The following is a 27,067-nucleotide window of genomic DNA, read 5'->3' as shown; positions in this document are numbered from 1 at the left end:
CCCTTCAACTCCTCTTTATTTAAAAAGCTTTTTTCCAAGCTTTTTTCTTTCTATTCTTTTTTATTTGGTCCCTTCCTTTCCTGCTCCTTCCTCCCTTGTTCCCCTTCTCATTTGAACATTTTCTTCCCATTTCCCAATATCTTTAGATTTTTTTTTTTTTGGTTTTTCTCCGGTACTGGGAACCAAACTCACAACCTTGCACTTGCCAGGCAGGCGCTTTGCTGCTGAGCTACATCCCCAGCCCCCCGTTTCCCAATATCTATTACACATTTTGGTCCTTATTTGCACTTTCAGTTTCTAATACCAGAAAAACCAAGCAATATTTGAACATGTGTGTTTGATTTGTTTCACTTAAGGTTATGGTCTCAAAGTGCATCCGTTTAGCTAGCAATGTCTCAAGCTTATCCTTCTTTGTCATAGAATAGTACTCCATTATATGAAAAAAAATCCCACATCTTCTTTATCCATTCATTGGTTGATGCACATTTGGGCTGTTTCCAAGATCTAGCTATTACGAACTGTGACTCTATAAACATGGGTGTGCATATATCACTGAAATATGATGCTTTTAATTCTTTTGGAAAGATACTAAGAAAGGGAGTAGCTGGGTCTAATGGAACCGCCAGTTCCACCTGGTTTTTTGAGGGATCTCCACACTGATTTCCGCAGTGATTGCACCAGTTTACATTCCCACTAACAGTGGAGAAGGGTACTTTTTTCCCCACAGCCCTACCAGCATTTGTTACTGCTTGATTTTTTGATAATAGCCATTCTTTCTGGAGTGAGATAGAATCTCAGCATTGGTTTAATTTGCATCTCTCAAATGACTAATAATGTTGAACATGTTTTTCATATATTTATTTGCCATTTATACTTCATCTGAGAAGTGTATTTCAGATGCCCACTTTTGGGTTGGGTCTTTAAATTTTAGGGGATATGATATTTTGAGTTCTTTATATATTCTAGATATTAGTCCTTTGAGGAATAGCTGGCACAAGTTTTTTCCCACTCTGTGTGTTGTCTCTTTACTCTGTTGATTTCTTTCTATAGACAAGCTTTTTAATAAGATGAGATCCCATTATTGATTCTTTGTAATAGTTCATGTGTAATTGGGGTTTTGATCATAAAGTCTTTTTCTATACCTATGTCTTTAAGAGTTCTACCTATTCTCTTTTCCAGTAGATTTAGTGTTTGTGCATTAGTATTTAGATATTTGATTCATTTTCATTTCAGTTTAGTGTGTGGTGAAAGATATAGGTGTAGTTTTAATCTTTGGTGCGTGGAAAGCCAGTTTTTCAAACACTGTTTATTAAAGAAGGTGTCTTTCTTCTAGTGAATGTGTTTGGCCTCTTCATCAAAGATAAAGTGGCTGAGTGTATTTGGACTTGTTTCTGTATCTTCTAATCTGTTTCACTGGTCAGAGGGTCTGTTTTTTGACAGTACCATGCTGTTTTTATCACAGTAACCTTGTAGTATAATTTCAACTCAGGAATTGTGGTGCTCCCTACATTTGTTGTCCAGAATTGCTTTTGCTATTCTAAGTCTCTTCTGGTTCTATATAAATTTTAGGATTTTTTTGTACTTCTGTGAGATATGCTATTGGTAATTTGCCTGTGATTGCATTATCTTTGTATAACAGTTTTGGAAGTATTGCCATTTTCACTATGTTAGTTCTTACTACTGGGAACAAGGGTTATTTTTTCATTTTCTGATATCCTATTCTGTGTCCTTTTTGAGAGTACTGTAGTTTTCAAGGTAAAGTTCTTTAACTTCATTAAATTGATTCCTAAGTATTTCATTTCTTTTGATGCTAATGTGAAAGATATTGTTTACCTAATTTCTCTCACAGTGAGTTTGTTGTGTATGTAGAGGAATACTGTTTGTTTTGAGTGTTGGCTTTGTAATCTGCTGTGCTGCCAAATTTGGTTATTAATTTTAGGAGTTGTTCGGTGAATTTTTGGGGATCTTCTATGTGGAGTATCATTTCATCCATGAATAGTAATAATTTAACTTCTTCCTTTCTTATCCTTATTCTTTTTATTTTTTTTCTCTATCTAATTGCCCTAGCTAATATTTCCAGAACTATATTGAATAGGAGTGGTGATTTTGGGCATCCTTTTCTTGTTCCTGATTTTGGAGAGAACGCTTTCATTTTTTAGAAATCATTTTGTTTTGCTTTGTTTTTGTGTGATTGGGTCTACTAGTTCAGACTGGCCTTGAATTCATGATGTAGACCAAGCTGACCTCAAACTCACAGTCATCCTCTTGCTCCAGCCTCCTGAGGGTTGGAAGGCATGTGCCACCATACCTGGTAGCTTTCAGTTTTTGACCACTTAGTATGATGTTGGCTATTGTTTTGTCATAGATGGTTTTCTATCAGATTGAGATAAAAACCTTCTATTCCAATTTTCTATAGGGTTTTTATCGTAACTAGATGTTGGACTTTATGAAATGCTGTTTTCTTTTTCTTTTCTTTTCTTTTTTTTTTTATTAGACAGGGTCTCACTATGTAGCTCAGAATGGACTGAACTCAATATGTATCCCAGGCTGACCTCAGACTCATGGTGATCTTCTTGCCTCAGCCTCTGAAGTGCTGGTATTACAGGCATATGTCACCACACCCAGGCTACATTTATTGATTTGCATATGTTGAACCATCCCTGCATCTCTGGAGTGAATCCTTCTTGGCCATGGTGTATAATCTTCTTGATGATTTGCTGCATTGTTACTATCTTATTGAGGATTTTTGCATCTATGACAAAGGAGGTTAAGGAGATTGACCTGTCGTTCTCTTTTTTGGTTGGGTCTTTCTCTGGTTTTGGTAACAGGTTAATGCTTGCTTCCAGGAGTGACTTCGGAAGTATTGCATCTCTTTCAGTTTCATTAAAGAGTTTGAGAAATAGGAGCATTAGGTCTTCTCTGAATTTCTTGTAGAATTCAGCAGTGAATTTTTCAGAGCCTGGGCTTTTCTTTGTTGGTGTGTTTTTAATTATAGCTTCAGTTTCACTGACTGATAATTGGTTTATTTAGAATTTTTATATCTTCTTGATTCACCTTTGGTAATTCATGTATATCTGGGAATTTGTCCACTTAGTCTCTGTTTTCCATCTTATTATGATACAGATTCTCAATGTAGGTATTGATGATCTTCTGCATTTCTGCAGGATTTGTTGTGATTTCACCATTTTTATTCCTAGTTGTGTGGATTTGAGTTTTTCTTTTTTGGAAAAGGTTGGCTAAGGGTTTGTCTACTTTAATTTTTGAAAGAAACAACTCCTCAATTCATTGATTCTTTGTGTTGTCTTCTTAGTTGCCATTATATTAGTTTCTGCTCTGATCTTTATACTTTCCTCCCTTGTATGGGATGGGCTTTACTTGTTCTTTTTCTAGAAGTTTGAGGTTCAACATTAGGTTGTTTATTTGAGCTCACTCTATTTTTTTTTGATATAGGAATTTGCAATATAAATTTCCCTCCTAGCACGGCTTCATTGTGTCCCATAAGTGACAATATGTTGCACTGGCATTATCATTTAATTGTAGAAACTAGTTTCTTCTTTAATTTCACCTGTGATCCATTGGTTGTTCAGGAGAGTGTTATTTAATTTCCATGTGTTTATGAAATTCTTGTGGTTTCTTTTGCCATTGATTTCCAATTTCATTGCACCATGGTGTGATAATATGGATGAGATAACTTCAGTTTCTTTGTATCTAATTAATCCTGTTCTATGAGCCAGTATGTGGGCTATTTTGGAGACAATCTCATGTGCAGCTGAAGAGAGTATGTATTCTGATGTTGTGGGGTGGAATACCTTGTAAATATCTACTAAATCCATTTATTCAAAGGTCTGGTTCAGGGCTGGGGATATAGCTCAGTGGCACAGGTGCCTGCCTGGCAAGTGCAAGGTCCTGAGTTCAATTCCCATTACCAAGAAAAAAAAAAGGTTTGGTTCAGTTCTGATATTTCTGTATTGATTTTTTTTGTCTAGTTGATCTCTCTATTTGTGACCATGGGATATTGAAGCCCCCTATTGCAGTTGTAGTAGTGCTTATCTGATATTTCATATCCAATAATGTTCGTTTTATATAGTTAGGTGTCCCACTATTTGGTGCATGTATATTTATGATTGTTATCTATTTATCTTGGGTTGTTCCCTTAGTAGGTATGTAGTGAGTCACTTTTTTTGTCTTTTTTGATCACAGATTCACTTTGTCTGCAAATGGAATAGCCATCCCTGCTTTTTCTGGGTTCCTGTTGCATGGAATATTGTTTTTCATTCTTTGGTTTTGAGTGTATGAATTTCTTTTTGAATTACATATGTTTTTTGTATGCAGCATACTGTTAGATCTTGCTTCTTGATCCATTGTGCCATTCTTTTTCTTTTGATTGTGAATTGAGACCACTAATGTTGATGTTATAACTGATAATACTTATCCTTGTCATATTATTTTCTTGTTGTTTGTTCTCTTTCTTTCCCTTGCTTGCCTTGCCTGGTGAATTCATTCTTTTGGGGTTCATAGAGTTTTAGTCCTTGTTATCTCTTTTTGGAATGTCCTTTAGAACATTTTGGAGAGCTTACCTAGTGGTAATGAATTTCTTCAGGTGTTCTTTGACCTGTAAGTATCTTACATTTCTATCAATTTGGAAGATAATTTTGCAGGATATATAAATCTGGGTTGGAGGTTGTTTTCTTTTAGGGCTTGAAATACTTAAAGCTCTCCTTGACTTGAGAGTTTGTGTTGTGAGATCTGCTGTGATTCTGATGAGCTTTTCTTTATAGGTGATTTTTTTTTCTTTTTTCTAACAGCTTTTAATATTCTCTTCTTGTGTTGAAATTTTAAGAATATTGACTACTATATATGTCTTGGTGTAGATTTGTTTTTGATCATGGGTAATTAGAGTTCTGTATGCCTTGCTTATCTGTACGTCAAAACTGAAGAAGTAGGATCATGCAACGGACGTGCATGCAATTGATCATGCAATTTCCCGGCTTGGGAAATTTTCTGCCGTGACTTCTACTAACATGTTTTTTTTTATGTCATTTTTGCTATCTATCTCTTGCTTTTTCATTGACTCCAGTCAATCTTGTTATTCTTCTTTGCATTGTCTAGCAGCTGTTTGATTGATTTTTTGTGATTTCTTGCTATTTTTGAGAAATCTGTCCCTTCATGATAGCTAAATTTGTCTTGTCTTCTGTATCTAAAGTTCTGTCCACTCATTGGCTCATTTTGTTGTGTATACTTTGAATGCAATTTTTAATCTCCTTTATATCTGTTTGAATCTGTTTCATGGAATCCATTTCTTTCTTATGTTGGGCATTAAATATTTCCTTCATTTTTCTAAACTCTATTTTTTTTTTTTTATCTGTATCTGTTGTAGAGTCACTAACCATGTCTTTCATTATGGTCACTATCTCTGTAATTATCTGAGAAATTATTTCTGATTTGATTTTTTTCTAGAGCCTCATTCATCTGCTTTGTTACTTCTGCTATTACCATTTCAGAGAGTCTAGGTTGTTGGCTTTTGAACTGTTCCACCTTACTGCCTCTTGGGTTGCCTTTGGTTAGCTGGAAGTCTGGGGTTGCATCTTGCCTAAGTGCCTTCCTTTCCTCCTTTCTTCTTTCTTTCCTGCCTTCCTGCCTTCCTGCCTTCCTGTCTCTGTCTCTGTCTCTCTCTCTGTTTCTTTCTTTCTAATTTAATTCTTGAGTTGATGCTTACAAATCACTTCTGACAAGTAACTTCATTGCTAGTATTTAGAACCCTTAGGAAATGACTACTTCTCAGAGATGTCTTCTAGGTGTAGCTGGTTTTTGGGTTTTGAGTCCGTTGCATGATCCTACTTCTTCAGTTTATTGAGGATGAGATCTTGCTGAGTATTTGGCGTAGACCCTGATTCTTTGGCACTGGCCTATAGTATGTTTTATGACCCTTAGACAATGTCAGTCTTGGCATACCACGAAGAACAACTGATTAGAACAGTTATGTCATCTTGGCTAAATTAGTACAATCAGGAATAACAGTAGTATCAAACACAGCCTAGAAAATGACAAACTGTGGTGATTATTAGTTTGCCACTCTTAGTCATATGCAGTAGATTTGTGGTAATATAACAAAATCTAAAACAATCCAGAAAATTCTATACAGTAAATAAGCCCTTAGTATGGCTATTTTACCCTCAGAGGAGAAAGAAGAAGAAGAAGGAGCTGGAGAGAAGGGGGAGTGGGGTGGGGAATAGAAAGGTAAAGGGGAGAAGGAGGGGAGAAGGAGAAGGAGGAGAGAAGGAGAAGGAGGAGAAAGAGAAGAAGGAGGAGGAGGAGGAGACTAGAAACAAGGGTTAAGGGCAAAGGAAGATCATATAAACTTTGGGAGGAGGACAGGAAGCAAAGAGAGAAGAAAGAAATAAAAACCAGAACAGAATAACAAAAAAACTAGAAACATTGTTCACACTCATAAAAATAAGAACAGTCAAGAAAAAAGCAATACAAAAACAAGAAAAGGGAAAAAGAAAAAAGAAGAAAATAAAAGAAAATGTCCATGTGAAGGCATGTCTGTGCTGTGTTTGGTAGACAAAGTGGGCAGAAAGAGTCCAGATCTGTGTCAATTAATCCCAGCAAGTCAGCAGCAGATTTATGGTGAGGAAGTGAATAATCCCAGCAAGCCTGGACCTTTAGTTCCACTGGAGTTCAGGCTGGTTTCTGGCTGTTAGGCTGGGATCTGAGTTGTTGAACCTCCAGCACTCCGTGTACCTCGTGCCTGCTTGAACTCAGCTCCTTGTCCTTTTGCCAATTTGAACTTGGCAGCTTTACCCTGACACTGGCAGCCCTGACACTGACAGCTTGTACCTGTTCTAAGTTCTGAGCTCAGTTGGTCCCTCTCCAAGATGGGTGCCAGCCAGTCGCCCTCTCTTGGGGGATGTCTGAACCCAAATAACTCATCAGCCACTGCAGCCTGCTGTGTCTACTTCTGCATTCCACTGGTGCATTTCTCTGTGGAGGCCTCTGGGGTCACTAGTAGTCACCATGTGTCTGTTGGTTCAAGCCACCCCTCCTATGCAGCTAGTCGGGGCTCAGGGAGAAAGCTCTGTTTGCCACCTCCTTCTTCTTCTTCATTGAAATCTCTCTCCCGTCTCCCCATGGAGTTCAATTCTCACTTCAGATTCTTCCTGGGTCCCAGGGGCCCACTTCTCTCCTTCTTTTCATCACATTGCTATATCCCAGTGTTGGGACACCAAATCTCAGAGAGGCTGTTTCTCTGCGGTTCACCACTGTACCATCTTTCCAGAAGTTGAAAATGTGTTTTAAGAGGCTTGTGTGTACCCTATCTTTGGAATCCCCATTTGGCATGCTTCTGATAGATGTCAGAAAAGATATAAATTGCTTTTCATTTACTTTTTATGGTGTTCTTTGAATATAACTTCAGGCTTGCCTCAGGGTAAAGCAGGCCCCCTGGGCTTTAGGCAAGTTATATTTGAAGGTGGTGGGTTATCTGTCCTATCCATCCTATCCATCCTAGTTGGTCTGTGGTCTCCTCCCACAATGTGCTTCCTCACCTGTCCAATGCCCCATCATCTTCAGGTCCCAGCTGAGTGCTCTTCCTTCAGAGAGGTCCCCTGGGTTCCCTCTACCTAGATGTAATTCTCTTCTCTCTTTCATTCAGTCCTGTTCTTTCTGTTAGCATTTTTCATAACTTACAAGTCCCTTTAAAAACATTTGTAGCGATCACTTAGCACCCACCTAACTCAGTCACCTGTCAGCCCAGTGAAAGTGCAGTCCCCTTTGGCCACTGTGCCAAGCTGGTCCTGGAGGTGTCCGAGTAAATACGTATAATGTGGGGGCACACCCTGTAAGCAGCTGCCATAGCACTGTGGTGGCCATTTATTGAGTAGAATTTATTTCTTGCTCTTAATTTGTAAGTCTTTTGAATGAAACATACTCCTTTTGAAAAATAAAACAAATAGTATGTTTCCAAATACATTTTACTGGAGCTGTGTTTGAGGAGGGGACATTCAGCATCATTTTCATGAAAGATGCCAGGGAAAGAGAGTGAGGGAGTGAGATCAAATGAAGTAAAAATGGTAAATGTCAGCTATCTATATTCTTAACTAAAAATAAAAATCACTTCAAAGTCCCATCTCCAATACTGCCCTGAACCACTTTCAGAGAATTAAATGGAAATCTACTAAAATCTCGTACCTGTGAATAAAAGTTGGATTGTTGGTATACCAGGTCCTGAATGCGCTCTGTCTCTTCTTTTAAATGAACATGTTCACAGGCTGGTTCTATAGAAGGCTGAGGTGGGAACACAGATGTGTGCTCTGTGTGTGTGCCGGCTTACAGGACTGCATATTATCATTCCAATCTTACTAGTGTTGCTCTGTGTGAAGATTTTCCATTGTGCCTTTTGCTTAGCCTATTCCTGAACAAGAGATTACATCTCCCCCAGGAACTCTTATGAAAGAGACTGGTATGGCAAGTGGATTTGCTAAATGGCAGTACTTGATGTATATAATAAACCCCAAATTGGTGAACTTTTTCGATTACAAGTGTTGAGAATTTTATCACTGAGTCATATGCTACAAATCTGTCTTAAGGAAAAAAATTCATATTTTATAGGAGGAGCACTTTGAGTCATACAGAAATTATGACTTGCACAGTGTTTACTGTTGAGAAAATTTATACTCTGACTTACTCATAATCACCTGTGGTAGGAACTGGATCATTATCTATTTAAAAAAATCAGCAGAGTGATATTTGTCCAATTTCTATGTGAGAAAATTTTCTTGTATGGTAGTGTTGAGATTAGCTAAAATTGGGTCTTTTTGAAGACGTGACTAGGTTAGTCATGACATTGATTTCTTAATCCTTTAAATCTCCTTTTTCATTTTTGCATTTGGTCTAGCTTCTTCTTTTGACCACATGGGAATACTGCGGGGATGTGTCTCACTTTCCTCCCTCTTGCTGCATGAAGTGTGCTGCCATTTTGTATCCTAGGAGATTTCTGGAAGAGGAACTGATATGCATTGTCATATGGGGACATTTGTGCATGTTTGGTCAGCTTCAAGAATCTCAGTTATTGTGAAATATTGTAGATGTACAAAAATTAGAAAAGAGTGCAAAGAGTCCATCACTCAGAATAAAGTGTTACCAAGATGTTACCACTTTGGCTATATTTTTACCCTTCTTTTTCCTTCATTTGCTCTTTGATGAAGTATTTTGTAGCAAATCCTAGAAGCCTTGTTGTCTCAGCCTCACATATGTGAGTGTGTATGTTTGAAAACTGGAGAATTTTCTTCCATCAGGCTTTCATCTTGACCTGTGTGTTTGTTAAGTGCCAACTATGCATCTGGCCTCCCACTAAGCATTAAAAATCCTTGGATGAAGAGAGTATACGCCTGGCTGTCAAAGCAGTGAAGGATTGGTGAAAAAAAAAAAAAACAAATGCATGCACTTAGAGGTGCCTCTCTGTGTCAGTCATGGACCACATTTGTGCATGATGCAGTGCAGATACAGAGATGAGAGTGGTCAGCTATGTAGAGGGGGGTGGCGAAGAGGGCAGTAGGGATCGTGAGTAGACAAACCCCTTGAATGGTGTCCATAATATGGTAGGCAAACAGCCAGGGTTACAGAAGAAGAAGGAAATTTCTCTGCATGCTGATGATGGCGCAGGCTTCTTTCTTGTTCTCTTCCATTATCAGTTAATATCAGTTGAGTACCTAGGTCCATGCCAGGCTCTGTTCTGGGGATAAAATAATAGATGACACATACAGTCTTCAGATGCAAGAACTAATAACCTGGATAGGGATTCTGACAAATAATGAGGTAATTTTACCCAATAAATACATCAGTAAAGATCTGATAAATGGAGGATTCATTCTTGATGAAACAAGAACAGGTTGGATCATTAATCATTTCACAGCTAAAGTCAGAGGTTGACATTTGTGTTAACTACATCATATTTATTGAATCATAATATTAGTAAAATTTATGGTAAATTGCTAAAGCACTTTAAACGAGTTACTGCTTTTAGGCATCACAGCTTTGTGACATGTCCTACTGTTGTTTATTTCCATTTCACGGTGTTGCGTGGAGGCTACACCTCACATACCACCCTCTCACCTGCCTACCCCAGCTACTGTTGACATTCACTCCCACCTGCTGTTGCCATTGTTACCATAGTTGTGTCCTCACAGCTTTTGCAGGAATACTTACTTCCCAAGGGCTTACTGCCTGGCTTTCACAGGAATCTGAATCCCACATGGCAGTTCCTTTGTCCCTACTCGAGCTCCTGCCTTGTGTTGGGTTCTTCAGTAGATCTTGAGTGACTGACTGTTGTAGGTATTGGCAGTCTTCAGTGAGCAGAGTTTTCTGTGAGCCTGCTTGGATGCACCTGGGTATGTTTTTCACGACCTGAGTTTTAGATCAGCAGGAACAGTGAATTGCCAATCTGGTTGACTGTAGTGTCATGGTGTGGGGGGTGTTGAGAACTCAAATTTCCTGACTTCACTCCAGATGGGCTGAAATCAGAATCTTGTGGTAAAAGGGTGTGGAGTGGCTGTATCTCTCTTTCTCTTTTTCTTTTTTTTTGTTTTGTTTTGTTTTGTTGTTTTTTGAGATAGGGTATTTCTTTGTAGTTCAGGTTGGCCTTGAACTGACTGTGTAACCTGTGGTGTTCTCAAACTTACGGTAACACACCTGCCTCAGCTTGTTGAGTGCTGGCCTCTGCCACCATGCCTAGGTCCTGCCATATTTTACAGTCTCCAAAAGTGACTATGCCCCGTTGCCCAGTGTGGGGAGTGCTACAGTGGAGGTCTCAAGGTCTCACTGTTGAGCATGCACCAGAGAAAGGAACTCTGGGTAGCTGAAGGAAACCGTGAAGCAGTGATATCTTTGAATCAGAACCCTGATGTCTGAAACTTGTGTCTGAAGTCATTTTCCCCCAGACTCATAACACTGTGGATTCCTGTTGCCACATTCTCTTCATGCAGGGTTTTAGGATAGAAAATACTTAGATTAGTAATTGTTGCCAAAAGGGAAATGGAATAGGTAACTTTAAGCTTCTGTGATCTTAAGGAGATACTTTTCAGTTCGCCAAATTTCCAACCTTTAGCTTCAAATATGCTAGACTCTTTGGAAGGAAGCAACCATAAAAAGTCCCTTGATAATCTCTTTATATAGTTTATCCACTTTTCTTAGGATTTAGAGAAACGTTATTCTTTTTTGTTTTTTGTTTTTTTTCTCCGGTACCGGGAACCGAACTCACGACCTTGTGCTTGCCAGGCAGGCGCTTTTGCCGCTGAGCTAAATCCCCAGCTCCACGTTATTCTTTTTAATTAAGTATCTTTGGTTATTGATAATGAAAGCTCATCACATGTCAGTATTTTCTTGAGAAAATGTATATCAGCAATGCAAAAGCATGCCACTGAAACCGATCTTTTATTCTAAGGTTACTAGAATTACTTCAGTGGAGTATTTTTGAAATTATGTCTTTACAGGAGAGAGAGTGTAAGACATTTATAATGTGTGAAAAATGTGCCACTCTACTGAGTTCTTTTCCAGGATCAGTAAACACAGAGCAAATATTTTTTGTAGCCCTGGAGTTTGAAAGCTGAGGCTTTTGTCTTTAAATCACTAAATGTATTTTCTTCATGGCCTTTGTGACTTTTGCCACAGGCACGCACAGAGGTTGGGCTGCCGTCCAGATGCGCCTGCTCCATGAACTGGTCTACGCCTCCCGAAGAATGGGGAACCCCGCCCTGTCTGTGAGGCACCTGTCCTTCCTCCTGCAGACCATGCTGGACTTCCTTTCGGATCAGGGTAAGCGAATTCAGACTGGTTCTTTTCAAGGGCACACAAGTGAGAGTCCTATAGATGTGGTTCTATGTAAACCTCATGTTCCCTGTCACATTTAGCAATTCTGGTATTCAGTGAAGAATTCTACTTGAGTCCATTATTACTTTTATGTCTGTCATATGGTGATTTTCTAGGTCCACCTTTTCTTGTACATTTATTAGTTACCATTTTAATATAGAGGAGCTTTGTCTCCCTCCCTCCCTCCCCTCTCTCCCTCCTTCCCTCTCTTCTTTCCCTCCACCTGTGGTTTTATGGACTTAGAGATCTTTATTTTTTCAGTTGGTTCTATCCATTGCTACCTGATAGCTCATCCTCTAGATTTGCCCAGTAGAAGCCTTTCAAGCTGGTTCCTGTGCTTTTGACATGTCCCTTGTTATTTTTAAAGCACTTCTTTATTTTGTGACTTTATTTTAGATTTATTTTACACCTTCCCTGCCCCAGCTCAGGGATCTGATATTTCTCTAAGGAGTTCAGTTTTTTTCTTTGGAGAGTGGCATTCATAAGCCAAGATCTGGACAGTAAATGCTCATTGTTACTGGGGTTCATTGCTTTTAGAATATTGTTAACTATGAGTTATTCTGATTTCTCAGAGACCCTGGTTTAGGTTGGGAAGATGGTGTTGCTCCCTGCTTTTTGTTGGTGGGTGAGGACCAGGCTCTGCTGTCCGTGTTTGTCTCCTCTTCAGTCTCCTGTTTGGATCCCTCCATCTGCCTGCATTGTAAAAAATATAAACACTTCTTGTAGTTTGGGGTTTTGCAACAGGAACAATATAATACAGGACACATGTTTTATAAGATTATTTATAACTGTCACCCAAAGAATCATATACAAAAAGAGAGTGCAGGAAATCTGTCCACATACTAAAGACCAGAGAATCTAGCTGAGGGCCTGAATTCCATGGTAATGTCCTGTATGAGTTCATCTGGAGGCCTAGAGCCCATGGCAATGTAGGCCTGTTTCATGGATTTGTGCTGGAAAGGCCCAAAGGTTAGTAGTGGAAGCTAGAAAGTCTGTGACAGCAGGATGAAAGATCTGTGCTAGCAGGCTGAGGGATCTGAACTGGAGCCAGGAAGCGGCACTCAAAGTAAGAACCAGAGCTCCCCTGAAAAGTACCACAGCCACCCTCGGCAACAGGGTGGCTTGAAGTCCCGAGCTCCTCCAATGATGAGGAAAGCTGAGTTCCCATCAGGAAAGCCAAAGTGACAAACTTCTCCAGGGGACTGAGCCGTGCACCATCTTTCTCTCTGGAGCCAGGGAATGATGCTCAAAGTGAGGACCAGAACTCCCCCCAAAGTGAACCACAGCCATTCTCAGTGACAACGAGGTCCCTAGCTCCTCTTCTGATGAAAACAACCAAGTTCATCAGGAAAGCCAGTATGACAAGGTCCTCCAGCAGAATAGCCCAAGAGAACCACAGCTCCCTAACAGCTTCCCAGAAACTTCTGGCAGCTCCCAAGAGCCTCTAACAGTTTCCAAACTTCTTCCTGTCCAGTTCTGTCTCTTATGCTCCTGGCAGCAATCCCCAGGTGGGCCTCCCACACCTAGCACCACACTAGTTCAGTTCAGCTGGGTGTTACAAGTTGACCGCCAGTTGTCAGTCCACCATAATGCCAAAGTATGACATTCATACAGAGAATAGCACAACTCCTAAGAACTCAGCTCAGTGAATTTTCATGAGGGTAGTAACCAGCATCCTGATGAGAAATGAGATAAGTAGAGACCCAGGGACCCTTGATGTAGTTCTGGTCATTTCCTCCTTCCAGGTACCTTCTGTCCTGGCTTCCAGAACCAAAGATGAGGTGGCCTGTGTTGCTCCCATGGGTTAGGAGCATCTCTGCCCACATTCCAGGGCTGTCTTCCTTCTGGGCTCCTCCCTGGGCCCTTCTGCCCATGCTGTACCTAGGTTTTATTTTTGGATTTCAGTTATGTCTGTTGATTTCAGTCCTGCTCCTTGTACTTTGCTGCCTGTGAGACATTTCTCTGGGGTGCCCCCTTGGCAATTAGAAGTCAGCATATCAGAAGAAAATCCTAGTGGCTTCCCCTTCAGACCTGCCTTTCTGCCCCAGGTGCTTGCCTGTCCTGTGTTTGTGTGGGGTGCTTGGTGGGTTCTTGAGGAAGCATCCTCAGCTGTGGTGCTTCTTGCGGAGAAGTTTATTAGGAAGGACTTGTTAGGAAGGAAGTTTATTAGGAAGGATTTCAACACCCGCTGAAGGAAGAGGAAGAGGCACGATGAGGCAGTGAAGAAGTGGGGCCTAACTATGGTCTTAGCCAGCCCTGTAGAGCCCTGGCCTGGGACAGCTCTGCAGCATTGTCCCATTCTGTTCCAAGGAGCCGGGCCTTGCCCTGTCCCAACCAAATCCCGGAAGTGGATGTGGATTCTCCTTGGGAAGGTTGTTTTCTTAGCAGCTAGAGCATGAGACCTCTGCCAGCTCATGGGTCTTTGCTGGACGGCAAGTTAGTAAGGTTTGTGCTGTGTGGCGGAGGGTGAGGTCTGTGTGCCCCTGTGGGGGTGGTGGGTCCACTTCGCCCAGCAATGGCTGTGACCTTGGGTGAGGCAGCTCTGTCCAGTGAAGGCTGCTTCCTCAGAGGGTAGTACTCTAGCATGTGGGGCGCTCCATAACTCCACCCCAAAAAGTAATCTGGGCAACACATCATTGTCCACTATGACCGTCCAGTGGGAGCCTTAGATGGCCTTTGCCCTTTTTGTGTTTCTCTGCCTTTACATCTCTGTCTCCTTGCCTGCTGCCTCTCTCTGACTGTTCCCCTGCCTTGCGGGGAAGCAGCCTCCTCCATCCCAGGATGGTGTGTGGTCTAAATGCGCCGATTCCTGTGCAGCATGAGGAACAGATCCTCGCTCAGAGTTTGGTGATGCTTACCTTTAACACAAACGTGTGGATGTCTGTGTGACTGCCTATACACAAAAGGGAGAAGATTCCTGTGCTCACGCCTTTGCTCCCCTAAAATTGGGAAAGGAAAGGGCTTTAGTCGTCAAGGAGGATTTTATTTTATAAAAAGCACAACACTGATTTTCAGCAGGAGAAAAGTTGATATTCCTGGATTGCAGGACAGTTTCAAGTCACATCATTCTGACTAGGTTCTTCCTGGGTGCTTCTTACCAGCCTACACTCCTGTGTGTCCGTTACCTCTGCTGTGCCGATGGAATGGCCCCTGGGAAGAGCGGACCACATGGGCTCTGTTCCCTGTCTCTGTTGTTCCTCCCTGTGCCAGTGGAGTCAGTGACTGTTTGTGGGGCTCGGGTTCAGTATCTTTCTTCAGGCGTGGACACATGGCGAGAGTCTCACTGGGTCTCACCAGTCTCCTTTACTTTGGACCCTTGCCTTCCCTCCTTTTCATGATCCTGTTTACATTTTAAGGTTTGTGTGCTTGTAAACTTACTCAGTTTATTCCTCCTCTGATCTTTCAACAAAGGGTGATGTATATGTTACATGAATAATCAGACATTTTGTAGCAGGTCATCTTTATGGCTTGGTTAAGATAGGCACGTGATATATTTAAAGTACAACTGATTGTGGTCTCTGGCTCAATGAGACCAGTTGAGATAAAGAGAACTTTGGAGGGGCACCTCCAGAAGTGGGTCACCTGTCAAGTGCTTTGTCTTTGGTGGCTGAGTGGTATTCTGTGGCCAGAGTCCCCCATGATTTCTCTTCTGGGCGCCTGTATACATCAGAATTCTGAAAACAGTTTTCTATTTTCTTACTCTTTTTAAGACCTATGAGATCAACTGAAAGACATAATAAATTTAAAATCAGTGTTCGTGTTAGTCTTGTAGACTTTTGTTTTCATGGTATACTGAATTAGTTTAGAAAGGTCTCTCTGTCTCCATGCTGGACTCCATGAGGTTTATGTCGGCAGCTCCTGGGAAGGGGCAGTAGGAGAGAGGGTGTTTACTTCCTAGGTTTTGTTTCAGTGGATGGTTGATTTCTAGTGTGCATGCAGAATGAGACCATGTGTTCCATGTTGTTCTTCTCATGAACCACAGTCTCTTTTTATTCCTGGAGAGCATGAAGTGTTGACGTTCCCACTCGGCCTGGGACAGGGTTGTACTCTGGGTTGGGCAAGGTCTGGGCTTTGTGTTTTCAGGTGCCAGGAGGATATGTTTGCCCATAAAATGCTGCCAGTATCTCATTGATCACTGAAAGTCACAATAATCAGTGTTTCAAAGGCAGGTAATTTAAAAGGAGGAAAGTTTGCGATGTTTGATACTGTGTGACACACAACTGTCCCCAGAGAGGCTTGTGTGATGCATTTGGTTAGTACGAGTCTTCTAAGGAAAGGACAGCAGTCAGTAAGGCTGAGAGTGTCTTTCCACTCACCTCACCTCTAATCACTGTAACCTCAGAGCGGTGATTAAGTCCTGCCTGTGCTTGCACCTTCTCTTTTCGACAAATGGGATTTGGTATGTCCATATATGTGTTTGCTTGTTTGTTTATTTATTTATTTGTTTGTTAATTTGTTTATTTATTTATTGGTAGGGAAGTTAGAGCCCAGGGCTTTTGCACTGGGCCACGTGCCCCGCCTTTTTTTTTTTTTTTTTTTTTTTGAGGTAGGGTCTCACTAAGTTTTCAGAGCTGGACTCAAACTTGCAGTCCTCCTGCCTCAGCATCCCAGAGTGCTAGGATTACAGGTGTGTACCTCCACACTTGGCTAATGTGTTATTTTCAGTGATAGATATTTTGATTTATTGGGTGGCCTTCGCCCTGAAGAGCTCAGGGCACCACTCAGGGACCTGATAAATGTTACTAAATGTGGCTATATTGAGATGAAGCCTGGAAAGGAAGAGCCGCACGGGAGAAAGAAGACAGTGGTGCTCCCTTGAGCAAGGGTCTTCCTGCCTGGCCCCTTCTCACAGTGTTGGCTGCTTGAAGGAGCATGCCTGTCTGGGCCTTGCTTTGCTCCCTCACCTCACTGTGGATGTCTAGGTACAAGTGAGTGGACTTACAAGTTATGAGGCAAAGTTTCACGTGACAAGGATCTAAGCTCCAAAGGTGGAATTTTTCACTTGAGGGTTCATGGAATTTTCTTTGTGACCTGACTGTGTTACATTTTGGTCCTTGGCACTGAGTCATGTTTGTTGCGGCATCCTGAGCAGGTGCATAGGCATGGAGCCTTCATGGTGTTACAGCAGTGGATTAATGGAGCTGTCGCTCTTAGGCTGTGCATTCATACCTGGCGCAGTGAGCTGCATGTGAATCTCTTACAAAGGAAGAGTTCCTGACTCTGGGAGGCTGAGGCTGACAACTATATCTGCTTCCACTCTCATCATCCTCCTGTGTTTAGCCCTGCAGCATTCCTGACAGTCCTCCAAACACACCAGCATTTCCATCCTGCTGCCTTTGTGCATGCCGTCCTGGTCCTTGTGACACTGTGGTTTCCCATGTGCCGTGTGCCTGCTGCTGTCAGAGCTCCCACCACACTGAGCTGGGGAGTGCTGGTTTGTGGACTCATCCAGCTGTCCTGTCAGTTCTTTAAGGACAGGAGCTCTCACCTGTGCCTGGGCCAGCTCCTGGTGCCTCATGCATCCGCACATGCTGCCGTGCTGCTAGTTTGCTATTTGTTCTAATTGGCTACTCTAAACATCCTTCTATGACTTTGAGTCAGGCTTTTGAGAAGGGCTTTGCAAACTGTTGCCTGGGGTCAGGTCTGGCCTGCTGCCTGATTTTGATCCTTGCGTTGGCTGTTGGGAGTTGGTGGCACCACTTCCTATGGACAATAAAAGACTTTCTACTTTGATATTATGTAATTTGAAGAGGAAACGAGGTGGGGAAATTAATCAAGTAAACATTTTGTGGGGTTCACACCAACAGCCCCTAATGAGAGAGTAAAGTTTCCCTGCATGTAGAATATGCTACTGTGAGCGAAGTGTGGTTGAAAAGTTGCCTACTGCAAGAGGCTCATGCTGATGCCACAGTGAGAAGGCAGAGGGAGGGTGTATGGGGACAACACAGAGACTAGAGGGGGCCAGTGAGTGAGCTTGCACTTCTGTCCTTGGTATGGTGTCAGCACGCAGTGATGGTGGGAAGAGCCATGTTTTTGTTTTTGATTATAGGTGTTTTATTGGTAACATCTAAATTTTATGCTTGCTTGGGTCATCCTTGTTAAGGCCTGAGGGATTTCCATTTGGTTTTTGTATTGTTGCTCAGCATTTTGCTGGAGGCTCTGGAGTGGTGGGGCGTGGGGAGGGTGTTTCCTTGAAGGCCTTTTTCAGCCTGAGCAATTTTGTTTGCTTTGAGGGTTTTCGTGAGGGTTAGAAATGATATACCTAAGTGTGTGACACCTTGTCTGGTGCAAAGAAATGCTCACTAATTCCTTGAGGTTGTGTGGTTTTCCGTGGTGGACTTAATACACCTCTGTGGTCAGAGCTTGGTGGTTCTTTTGCCCAAGGTACTTAAAAAAGACCCTGAGAGAAATGGGGAGCAGCAGAATGAGCCCAAAGCACTGAAAGATGTACATACTGTGTTCCCTGTACACTCTGCCTCGCCTCTCCTGTCTCCGTGTTTTTATTCTCTTAGTTGTTGAAATCTCCACCTTGCAGTGCTCTCTCCGTCTTTTCATTCTCTCTGCATTGGGATGGGAGGCTGGGAGCTTTCTTATCTATGTGGCCATCATTCTGTTCCCTTTGGGGTGCCCTACCTTCAACAGGAGCCTCTTTGCCTCTCCTTGGCTCCTTTCTTGCCACCTTTTGCTGCCTTCTCCATACTATATTTATCATACCCTTGCTCAGGACCTTCCTGACTTGCCCTTGCTCCTGTAATGAAGTTCAGTTCCTCACTGTGTGTTATGGCTGTGTCTAGGTGTCCCCTCAAAGCTTCATGCAGTCATAGGGCTTTTTGGAGGTGAATGAATCTAGAGTGTGTGATGGACTCATACTGCAATGCTGGGATTAAGAGTTCTGGGATTAAGGGTGGTGATTCCTGGATCAGTCCAGTGATTGGATTGGCACTGCCCTAATCTGGGTAGCCTGGCTACAATATAAGAGACAGAAAGAGACTTGTTTCGTGGTCTCTTGTTGCTTTTGCTGTCTTCCACCACCATGAACTGTTGCCCCTTTGCCATGTGCCTCCCTGCCTTGCAGCCAGCTAATTATGGACTGAAATCTCTACACACTTTGAGCTAAATAAACCTTTTCCCCTTTAATTTTAAGTGTCAGGTATTTTGTCTCAGCAGTGAGAAAAGTAACTAAGACGCTGTGGCTCACAGACCTGTTCCTCTCCAAACTTTCTCTGTCTTCTGCTCCCATCTACGCCACTGGGTTCCTTGATGCTCATGGCCAGGCCTTTCCTTCCCCAGAGCCCTACATGGCATGCTTCAAGTGAGTGCACTTCCTGTGGGGTCTCCTCCTGGGCTACCTTCGTGCTGGCTGCTTAGCCCTGTCTTCCCACAGGCGATGGGAGCAGCTGTTTCTTATCTTCTGTCTTTGTATCCCTGGAATCCTGATTCTCTCTCTGGGGCAAGGCCTGACACACACAGGAGTAAATAAGTACTTGTGGACTAGGTGGATAGTGACCATGGTGATGACCAGTTAGCAGGTCAAATGTCAGCCCTCCATTGTGCTAATAGGACTTGGCTAGTGGTCACTGCCAAGTCAGGGACTGCTGGTCTCTATCAGTGTCAACCTGATAGAGGGTGAAAGCAGCAGCATATGGTTATAAGTAAAGGATACCAAAAATATTATCTGTAATTTTTTTAAAGCATGAATTTTATTCTATTTTTATTTTTTATTAGTACATGTTTCCAGTACATAATGATTACATTTCTTGTGGGAAGTTGGTACATGTACATAGCATCTCTCAATCCTTTTTTTCATCCTCTTTCCCTCCTTTCTCTCCCCCTTCCCACCATCTCTTGGTCCCTTTCTGTTATGGCTCATGTCTAGATGTCCCCTCCAGTGTCTCGTGCAGTCACAGGGGCGCTTTTAGAAGTGGCTGGATTTAGAGTGTGTGGTGCTGGGATCAAGGGTGTGTGATTACTAAATCAGCCCACTGATTGGTTTGGCATAGTTCTGGCTAAGAGTAAGGTTGTGAGTGCTACACCTGCCCTAGGGTGGGTATCCTGCATTAAATATAAGGGACAGAAAGAGAGCTAATGTGTTCTCTCCTGCCTGCTTGCCATGGACTATTTGTCCTCTGCAATGCGCTTCTGCCATGCCGCCCTTGCTGGAGCCAACTGACTGTGGAATGAAGCCTGTATAGACTGTGAGCCAAATAAACTTTTCCTCCTTTATTTATGTATTTTAAAGATAAAAGAACAAAAGCATATTAACAAATGGACAGACATAAACAAAACACCAAAACAATAGAAGTAATACAGGATTTCAGACAAGGTGATAGGAAATTAACAATAGTTGTTATATTGCATATTGTTACCTTCAAATTATTTACTCACCTAAACAAATATAGGCATATAAGATTGATCCAACAATTAGATATTAACTGTTTATTTCCATAAAGCAATAGAAATCAGTAGTACAATTATCTTAGGTATCTTGTGTTTATATATATATACATATTTTTTCCCTTTTCTCTTTTCCCTCATCATAGTTGTTCTTTCCTTTTTAGCAGTTTCTTTCCCTTTCATACTATCTATTGTACCTTTTAGATTTTATTTACTCTTTCAGGTTCTTATACTAGTGAGACAATACGGTGTTTACACATGTGGGTCTGATTTATTTCACTTATGAGTATGGTCTCTAGTTGTGTCCATTTACCTATAAAAGCCTCGAGTTTATCTTTCTTTATAGTTGAGTAATACTCCATTATATAAAAATACCACAGCTTTTTTATCCATTCCTCAGTCGATGGGCATTTGGGTTGCTTCCACAATTTAGCTATTACACACTGCACTGCTCTAAACATGGGTGCACATATATCTCTGTGGTATGGTGTTTTTTGTTCTTCTGGAAAAATACCCAGAAGGGAAATAGCTGGGTTGACCTTTCCTCCTTTAACTTTGACTGTCAGGTGTTTTGTCTCAGCAAAAAGAAAAGTAACTAAGACACCTTCCCACTGGCAAAATACCTGTCTTGCTACTTCATATTACCTACCTTTTATTTTGCTCTTCATTTATATTTTGGGTTCTCATATAAGATAAACCATGTAATATTTAAGCTTGTGTGTCTCATTTATTTCACTTAAAATTATAGTCTCAGGATATTTTTCTACAAATGACTCAAGTTTATCCTTTTTTATGGCAGAGTGGTTCTCCATTATGTATAAATATCACATTTTCTTTATCCATTCATCTGTTGATGGACGTGTAGGGTACTTCTAAGATCTAGCTATTATAAGTTTTGCTACTATAAACATGGGTATGCATACATCACTGTAATATAATGTCCTTAACTATTTGTGGTGGTACCTAGGCAGGGAATAGCTGGGTTGAATGGAATTTTTAGTTCGTTTTTTGAGGAATCTCCACATTGATTTCCATAGTGGTTGCAGTGGTACCTCAGTTCACAAACTCAGTTCTTTCCAGGGTTCTGGTTGTAAACCAAACTGGATGAGAACTGAATCAAATTTCCCTATAAGGTCAACCTGGAACCTAATCATTGAGTTTGATTCAGTTCTTGTTCAATGTGGTTTGTGACCAGAATCATGGAAAGAATTGTTTGTGAACAGAGATACCATTGTAGTTTACATTCCTGCCAGCAATTTAGAATGGTTCTTTTCTTCCCGTGGTCTTACCAGCATTTTTTGTTACCTGATTTCTTGGTAATAGCCATTCTTTCTGGAGTAAGATGCAATCTCAGTGTTGTTTTAACATGCATTTCGCTAATAGAGATGTTGAATATTTTTTTATGTCCTGCAGTTATTTTGTTTTGTTTTGTTTTTTTTTTAAATTTTTTTTTATTTTAAAGATAAAAGAAGGGAAACATTAACAGACATACAACATTTTACAACATATCACAAGCACAATACAGACAATACAGAGTTACAAACAAAGTGGTAGGGAATTAACAATGGTGGTTGTATTACATATTGATATCTTCAAAGTGGCTTCTCATGAAAACAGATATAAACATGCAATACTGGTCAACCAAAGACTCATTGACAGTTTCTTTCAGCATAGAAATAGAAGACAGAAGAACAACCATGCTATCTATCCTGTATATACATACATACAAAATTTCTCCTTCGTTCCCTTCTCTTTTCCCACATCCCAGAAGCCCTTTACTCTTCAGTGGTTTCCTCATTTCACAGTGTCTATCATACCTCCGAGTTTAAATTAACTCTTTCAAGTTTTACACTAGTGACACAATGTGGTGCTTGCACATGTATGTTTGATTTATTTCACTTATGAGTATGGTTTCTAGTTGTGACCATTTAAATATAAAGGCCTCGAGTTTATCTTTCTTTACAGCTGAGTAATATTCCATTATATAAAAGTACCATAATTTTCTTATCCAATCCTCGGTGGATGGACATTTGGGTTGTTTCCACATTTTAGCAATTACAAATATGTGCACCTGCAGTTATTTTGAAAGAAGGCAAAGTTTGTTCTTCAGAACCAGTTTTGAGAGCAGACTTCAGTGTCTGTTTCTTCACTCAGACTGGTAGGGCCATATCCTGCCCAAGACTGCAGAAGACACTGATTGGGTGATCGTAAGTGCGCTTTTGAGAAGGGAAGCTCATTGAAGGTTTACTTAACCTGAACGAGACTTCCTAACTTACGTGAAGCTTACTTCTCAGCCGGCAGGTGTCAGTGATCTCACTCCATGTCCTGGAGCCCAGGTTTGACCTCTCTGGGTATAAGCAGTTTGTGGCCCTGTGCAGTAACTCTCTGAGCATGGTAGAGCCTGTCAACTCTCTTTGCACTTTCTTCACCTTCCTGTACCTTTCCCCCAACCCTGCATGATTTTGTGCTGTGCTGTGCTTTAAAGGACACTGCTGGAAGGGAGGTGGTGGACTCAAATGGGCAGGTAGCCACTGTGATTTTGCTGAGGAGCAGCCATGAGGGGCAGTCAGGCAGAAAGTGGTGGGGGAGGTGTAGTACTGTTCTGCCACTTTGTCCCCATCCCCCTGCTGCCCTTGCTGACACTGCAGTGGGCCATCCTGTGTGTGGGTGTGTCATGGTCATCACCATCTCTCACCAGACAACCAAAAAACCTTTGCCTGTGAAGCAGACCCTCTGCTGAGTGGTGTGTGCATGTGTCCTTAGCAGACCCATTTTCTTCCCTCCCAGGGCTTCTTGGCCCCTACACTGGGTGCTCTTCTCCTGTCACATGTTTTATTTATTTATTTTTAAATTTTTAATGTTTTTGGTACCAGGAATTGAACTCAGGACCTTGTGCTTGCCGGGCAGGTGCCTGTACCACTGAGCCATATCTCTGGCCCCCTTGTTGTTTTATTTTTCAGTTTTTTTGGTACCATCTCCTATCACATGTTGAGGCCACCAGTTTGCAAAACAGGAGTCATTTCCTCCCCTCCTGCTCTTTCCTTTGTCAACAACATCTGCTGTGGTTGAGCACACCCTGCTTGTCATTCTTCCCTCCTCCTCTCTGTTGCGGTGGCACCCAAGGGAGGTCCTTCCAGGCCTCCCAGGATGGGTCATCTTCCTCCTCTGATTTCTGTGGTTGGGGAGAGAGGCTTGCTCAGGGCTTGGGCCAAGTTGTCTTGTCACTTGGTTTACTGTACATGGATGATTCCACTCAGTCTCATGCCTCTAAATGCCATTTAAAAGGCACACTTCCAGTTTTTAGTATATTCACAGGTATGCGCACTTGATACCTTGGTCAATTTTAAATTAATTATTCCATCCCTGAACAGGAAGGCCCACTCTCCAAAGTGAATAGTGGCATATGCTGGGTGGCTTCCATGTGTTGTTAGGTGTGTTCATAATCATTGCTTTTGTTGTTGTTGTTCTTCTCCTGTTCCTCTTCATCTTCCTATTCCTCCTCATCCTGTTCCTCCTCCTCCTCCTCCTTCTTTTCCTTCTCCTCATCCTCTTTTTCCCTCCTCCCCCCTCTTCCTTCTCTTCTTCCTCTTCTTCTTCCTCCTTGTCCTATTCCTTTTTCTCCTCCCTTTCTCTTCTTCCTCCTCTTTTCTTCATCCTCTTTCTTCATCCTCTTCCTGTTCCTCTTCCTCCTCATTCTGAGTATTTTTGCCATAGTGGATTGTAGTGCAGTGCACATCTTTGGGTCTTGGGCTTTCTTAACTGGAGAGAGATAGTACTTGAAGAGGGCTTTTTGGGTCAGAGGGTTTGCACATTTGTATTGCTGTAGAAACATATTGCCAAATTGCCCTCTGAAAGGATTGTTCTAATTATACTTCTGGCAGTAGTGCTGCTAATTCAGTATGGATAAAGTGTTGCTGTGTTGTTTTAATTTAAATTTTTTGGTAACTGCAAGGTTGGGTATTTTTTTCAGTGTGTTTGTTTATCACTTGTAACTCTTTCACCTGAAACTCTTTTAATGTCTTCTGATTGCGTTACTGTTCTTTGGTACACTCAGTTGTCACTGGGACCTTGGTGGGGTTTGGTGGGTGAGGTCCCTACTGCTTGGAGGTGCTCAGTAAGTGGTTTACTGAGGTCACTCAGTTCCTTAGGGCAAACCAGCTCTCAACCCTGCTGTGGTGTGTCCATGGCCAAGGGTGAATGGTGTCCATGCATCCTGCACCAGGATGACCATGGCAGGTTGGGAGGACCAGGACACCACCTGGAAATGCTTCCTTTGTTCCTGGACTGAGCTGCAGTATCAGAAAAGTCTCTTTTAAACATTTAAGATTGATCTCCTTAGCATAATTTGAAATTTTAAACTACTGCTGGAACTCTGAGTACATTTAAGGGAAGGAGCATTAACCTCAGTCCATGCTTATGAATTTAATGAATAGTGCAGAGCCCACTATACCTGACCCCTGCCAGCCTCCCTTTTGTGTGTTCCATCTCAGAACACCTTCCCTCTCTCACACCAGGCTTTCCCCCAGCCTACGCCTGACTGGCTTTGGCTCTTCTGATGCTTGCAGTCAGTACAGAGCAGCTGCAGGTTCTGTCTGCAGAACCCATCCTCTCTCTTTTCTTTCTTCCCAGTAATATCTTGACTTTCTCCCAGGAAGGCAATTTTGGAGTAATTGACCCATCCTTTATGGCTGATTCCATGAAATGCCTCTCCTGAAAAATTACAAACGTCAGGCCAGTCAGGGACAACAAGGCTCACTGATGGGACTTAGGGCTGAGCTAATGGGGAATGGAAGTGCTGTCCTCTTTCCACAGCATTTGGTGGAAGGCAGAAAGCTGCAGGAGCAGCGGCAGCTTCCGTGAGTCCTATTGAAGGAGAGTCTAGGAGTGGAGCCTATGCTGAGGACTGACCTGTCTGCCACTTCAGCGTCCTGGGGGACATATCCCTGGTTTTGTCCAGGATCACAGATTCTGTCTCTTTGCTCATTCATTCCAGCTGAGTCTGACTTACAAGACACTGGAGAGTGGAGGCACCCTGCTCAAGGTCTCTGCTCAGACGTCCCTCCTCGTTCCCTGCTCTGATCACCCCATGCGAAGTGCTTGTGCCTCTTCCACATTTATTTGATCATGTGTTTATTGTCAGTCCTGTTCTTCCCATGAGAGTGTCAGCTCCAGAAGGCTCCGGGGTAGAGCACATCTCACCAGCTCAGACCAGCTCTTCTAGTAGGAACTTTCCAGAGTGTGCTTTCCTGGTGATTCATCATATTTATCTGTCCCTGCGGTGCCAGTGTCTCTGCATATGTGTCAGGACTGAGTAAACTACAGGTTGCTCAAGTTTAGGCCATTAACCAGCAAAGACCTGAAATAGCCTCTTGCTCTTCTTCTTTTTTTTTTGTTTTGGTCTTTTTTTTTTAGACAGGGTGTCGCTATGCAGGTCAGGCTGGTCTTGAACTCACTTTGTAGCCCAGGTTGGCTTCGAACTTGCAACAATCCTCCTGCCTCACCCTCCCAAGTGCTGGGATTACGGCATGCGCCACCACGCCTGTCCTCTTGTTCTTCTTGAGCCTTGTCCCAGTGCGACTTTGACAAAGTGTCATGGATGGATTTTCCAGGGACTGGTGGGCTTCCTGCTAGGAGCCTCACATTCCTTCTCCCAGCCCCCCAGCCTCCACCATGTCAGTCCTGCAGTGAGAGCTAGCCCATCTCAGGCTCCCTGTACCCAGTCCTTCCTGACCGTCCTCTTGTCTCTTTCTTGCCATTTCCCTGGGATGCATCTTCTTTCTGGAGCCAGAAACCACTCAGTTCACCAGAGTCCCTTTCTTATTCACTCTCTAGGTTTTGTCTTTGCACTTTCCTGCCCTTGCCTGCTAGCTCTCAGCTGGGTGGGTGCAGGAGCAAGGGGACTTCTCCTTCCCTCTTTCTCGGCCTGCATATTGTTCATGCCTCAGTCTCTCCTGGATTCCACTGGACCACAAAGTCTGCTGCTCTTCCTTCCCTTCCCTGCAGCAGGGAGAGAGCTGATCATCATGGTATCACTGTAACATGGTCTCAGCCCTGAGACTCATGAACTGCTGACGAATGGCATAAACGAACAACTTAAAATAATAGTGAATAGGATTATGCAACATGGCTCTGAATTGAGCGGACATTCAGGCATTTAAAGGAATAAAAAATGATATATAACATTTGGTTCCTGAAATCTTCATTGGTAATTGAGACTATGTCTATACAATACTCTAAAAATGATTTTTTACAGTGAGATAGAGTCTGGAAGCTTTTAAACCATTGGACAAAAGTTTTCAACCCCTTTATGAAAGGACTTTAAGAATAGCTCTCTGTTATTCATTTTACATGCAGAAAGATGGATTTAGACACTTGCCTTACATCATACACAATTAACTATAAATGGATCTTAGACCTAAATTTAAGGAGAAAATATAGGAGAAAATTTGTGTGACTTGATGTTAGGGATAGTTCTTAGAACACTAAAAGCACAAACTGTAACAGTAAAGGTGGGTATTACTGAAGCAAAAACTTTTGTCCTCAAAGACACCATTTTAAAAATGAAAATATAAGCCCTCTGAAGGGATACAATATTTTTTGGTCAAATATCTGATAAAAGGCTTTAAACAGAATATAAAAAGTACTCTTACAACTCACAAATAAAAAGACAACCCATTAAAAAATGCACAGAAGACTTGAATGGACATTTCATCAGAGAAGACCTGCAAAGGCCAATGAACAGAAGAGAATGTTTTCAGTGTATTGAGCATTTAGGAAATGCATATCAAACCACAGACACTGAAACCAC

At 42.0% G+C, this 27,067-nt stretch overlaps 1 protein-coding gene across 5 annotated transcripts in view; it reads left to right on the top strand.

Moving 5' to 3' along the window:
- Positions 1-27,067, top strand: part of Trappc9 (trafficking protein particle complex 9) — a 632,072-nt gene that overhangs the window by 68,365 nt on the left and 536,640 nt on the right. For all 5 annotated transcript variants that reach the window (XM_013521334.1, XM_013521333.1, XM_013521332.1 and 2 more), the window contains one exon: positions 11,668-11,811. In XM_013521334.1, coding sequence (XP_013376788.1) covers positions 11,668-11,811 — 144 coding nt within the window. The remainder of the gene's footprint in view (positions 1-11,667; positions 11,812-27,067) is intronic.

The sequence above is a fragment of the Chinchilla lanigera genome, unplaced genomic scaffold (genome assembly GCF_000276665.1).
Source record: "Chinchilla lanigera isolate Chin_1 unplaced genomic scaffold, ChiLan1.0 scaffold00060, whole genome shotgun sequence".
NCBI lineage: Eukaryota > Metazoa > Chordata > Mammalia > Rodentia > Chinchillidae > Chinchilla > Chinchilla lanigera.
The sequence above is the reverse complement of the archived record's forward strand: the minus strand, read 5'-3'. Positions and strand labels throughout refer to the sequence as shown.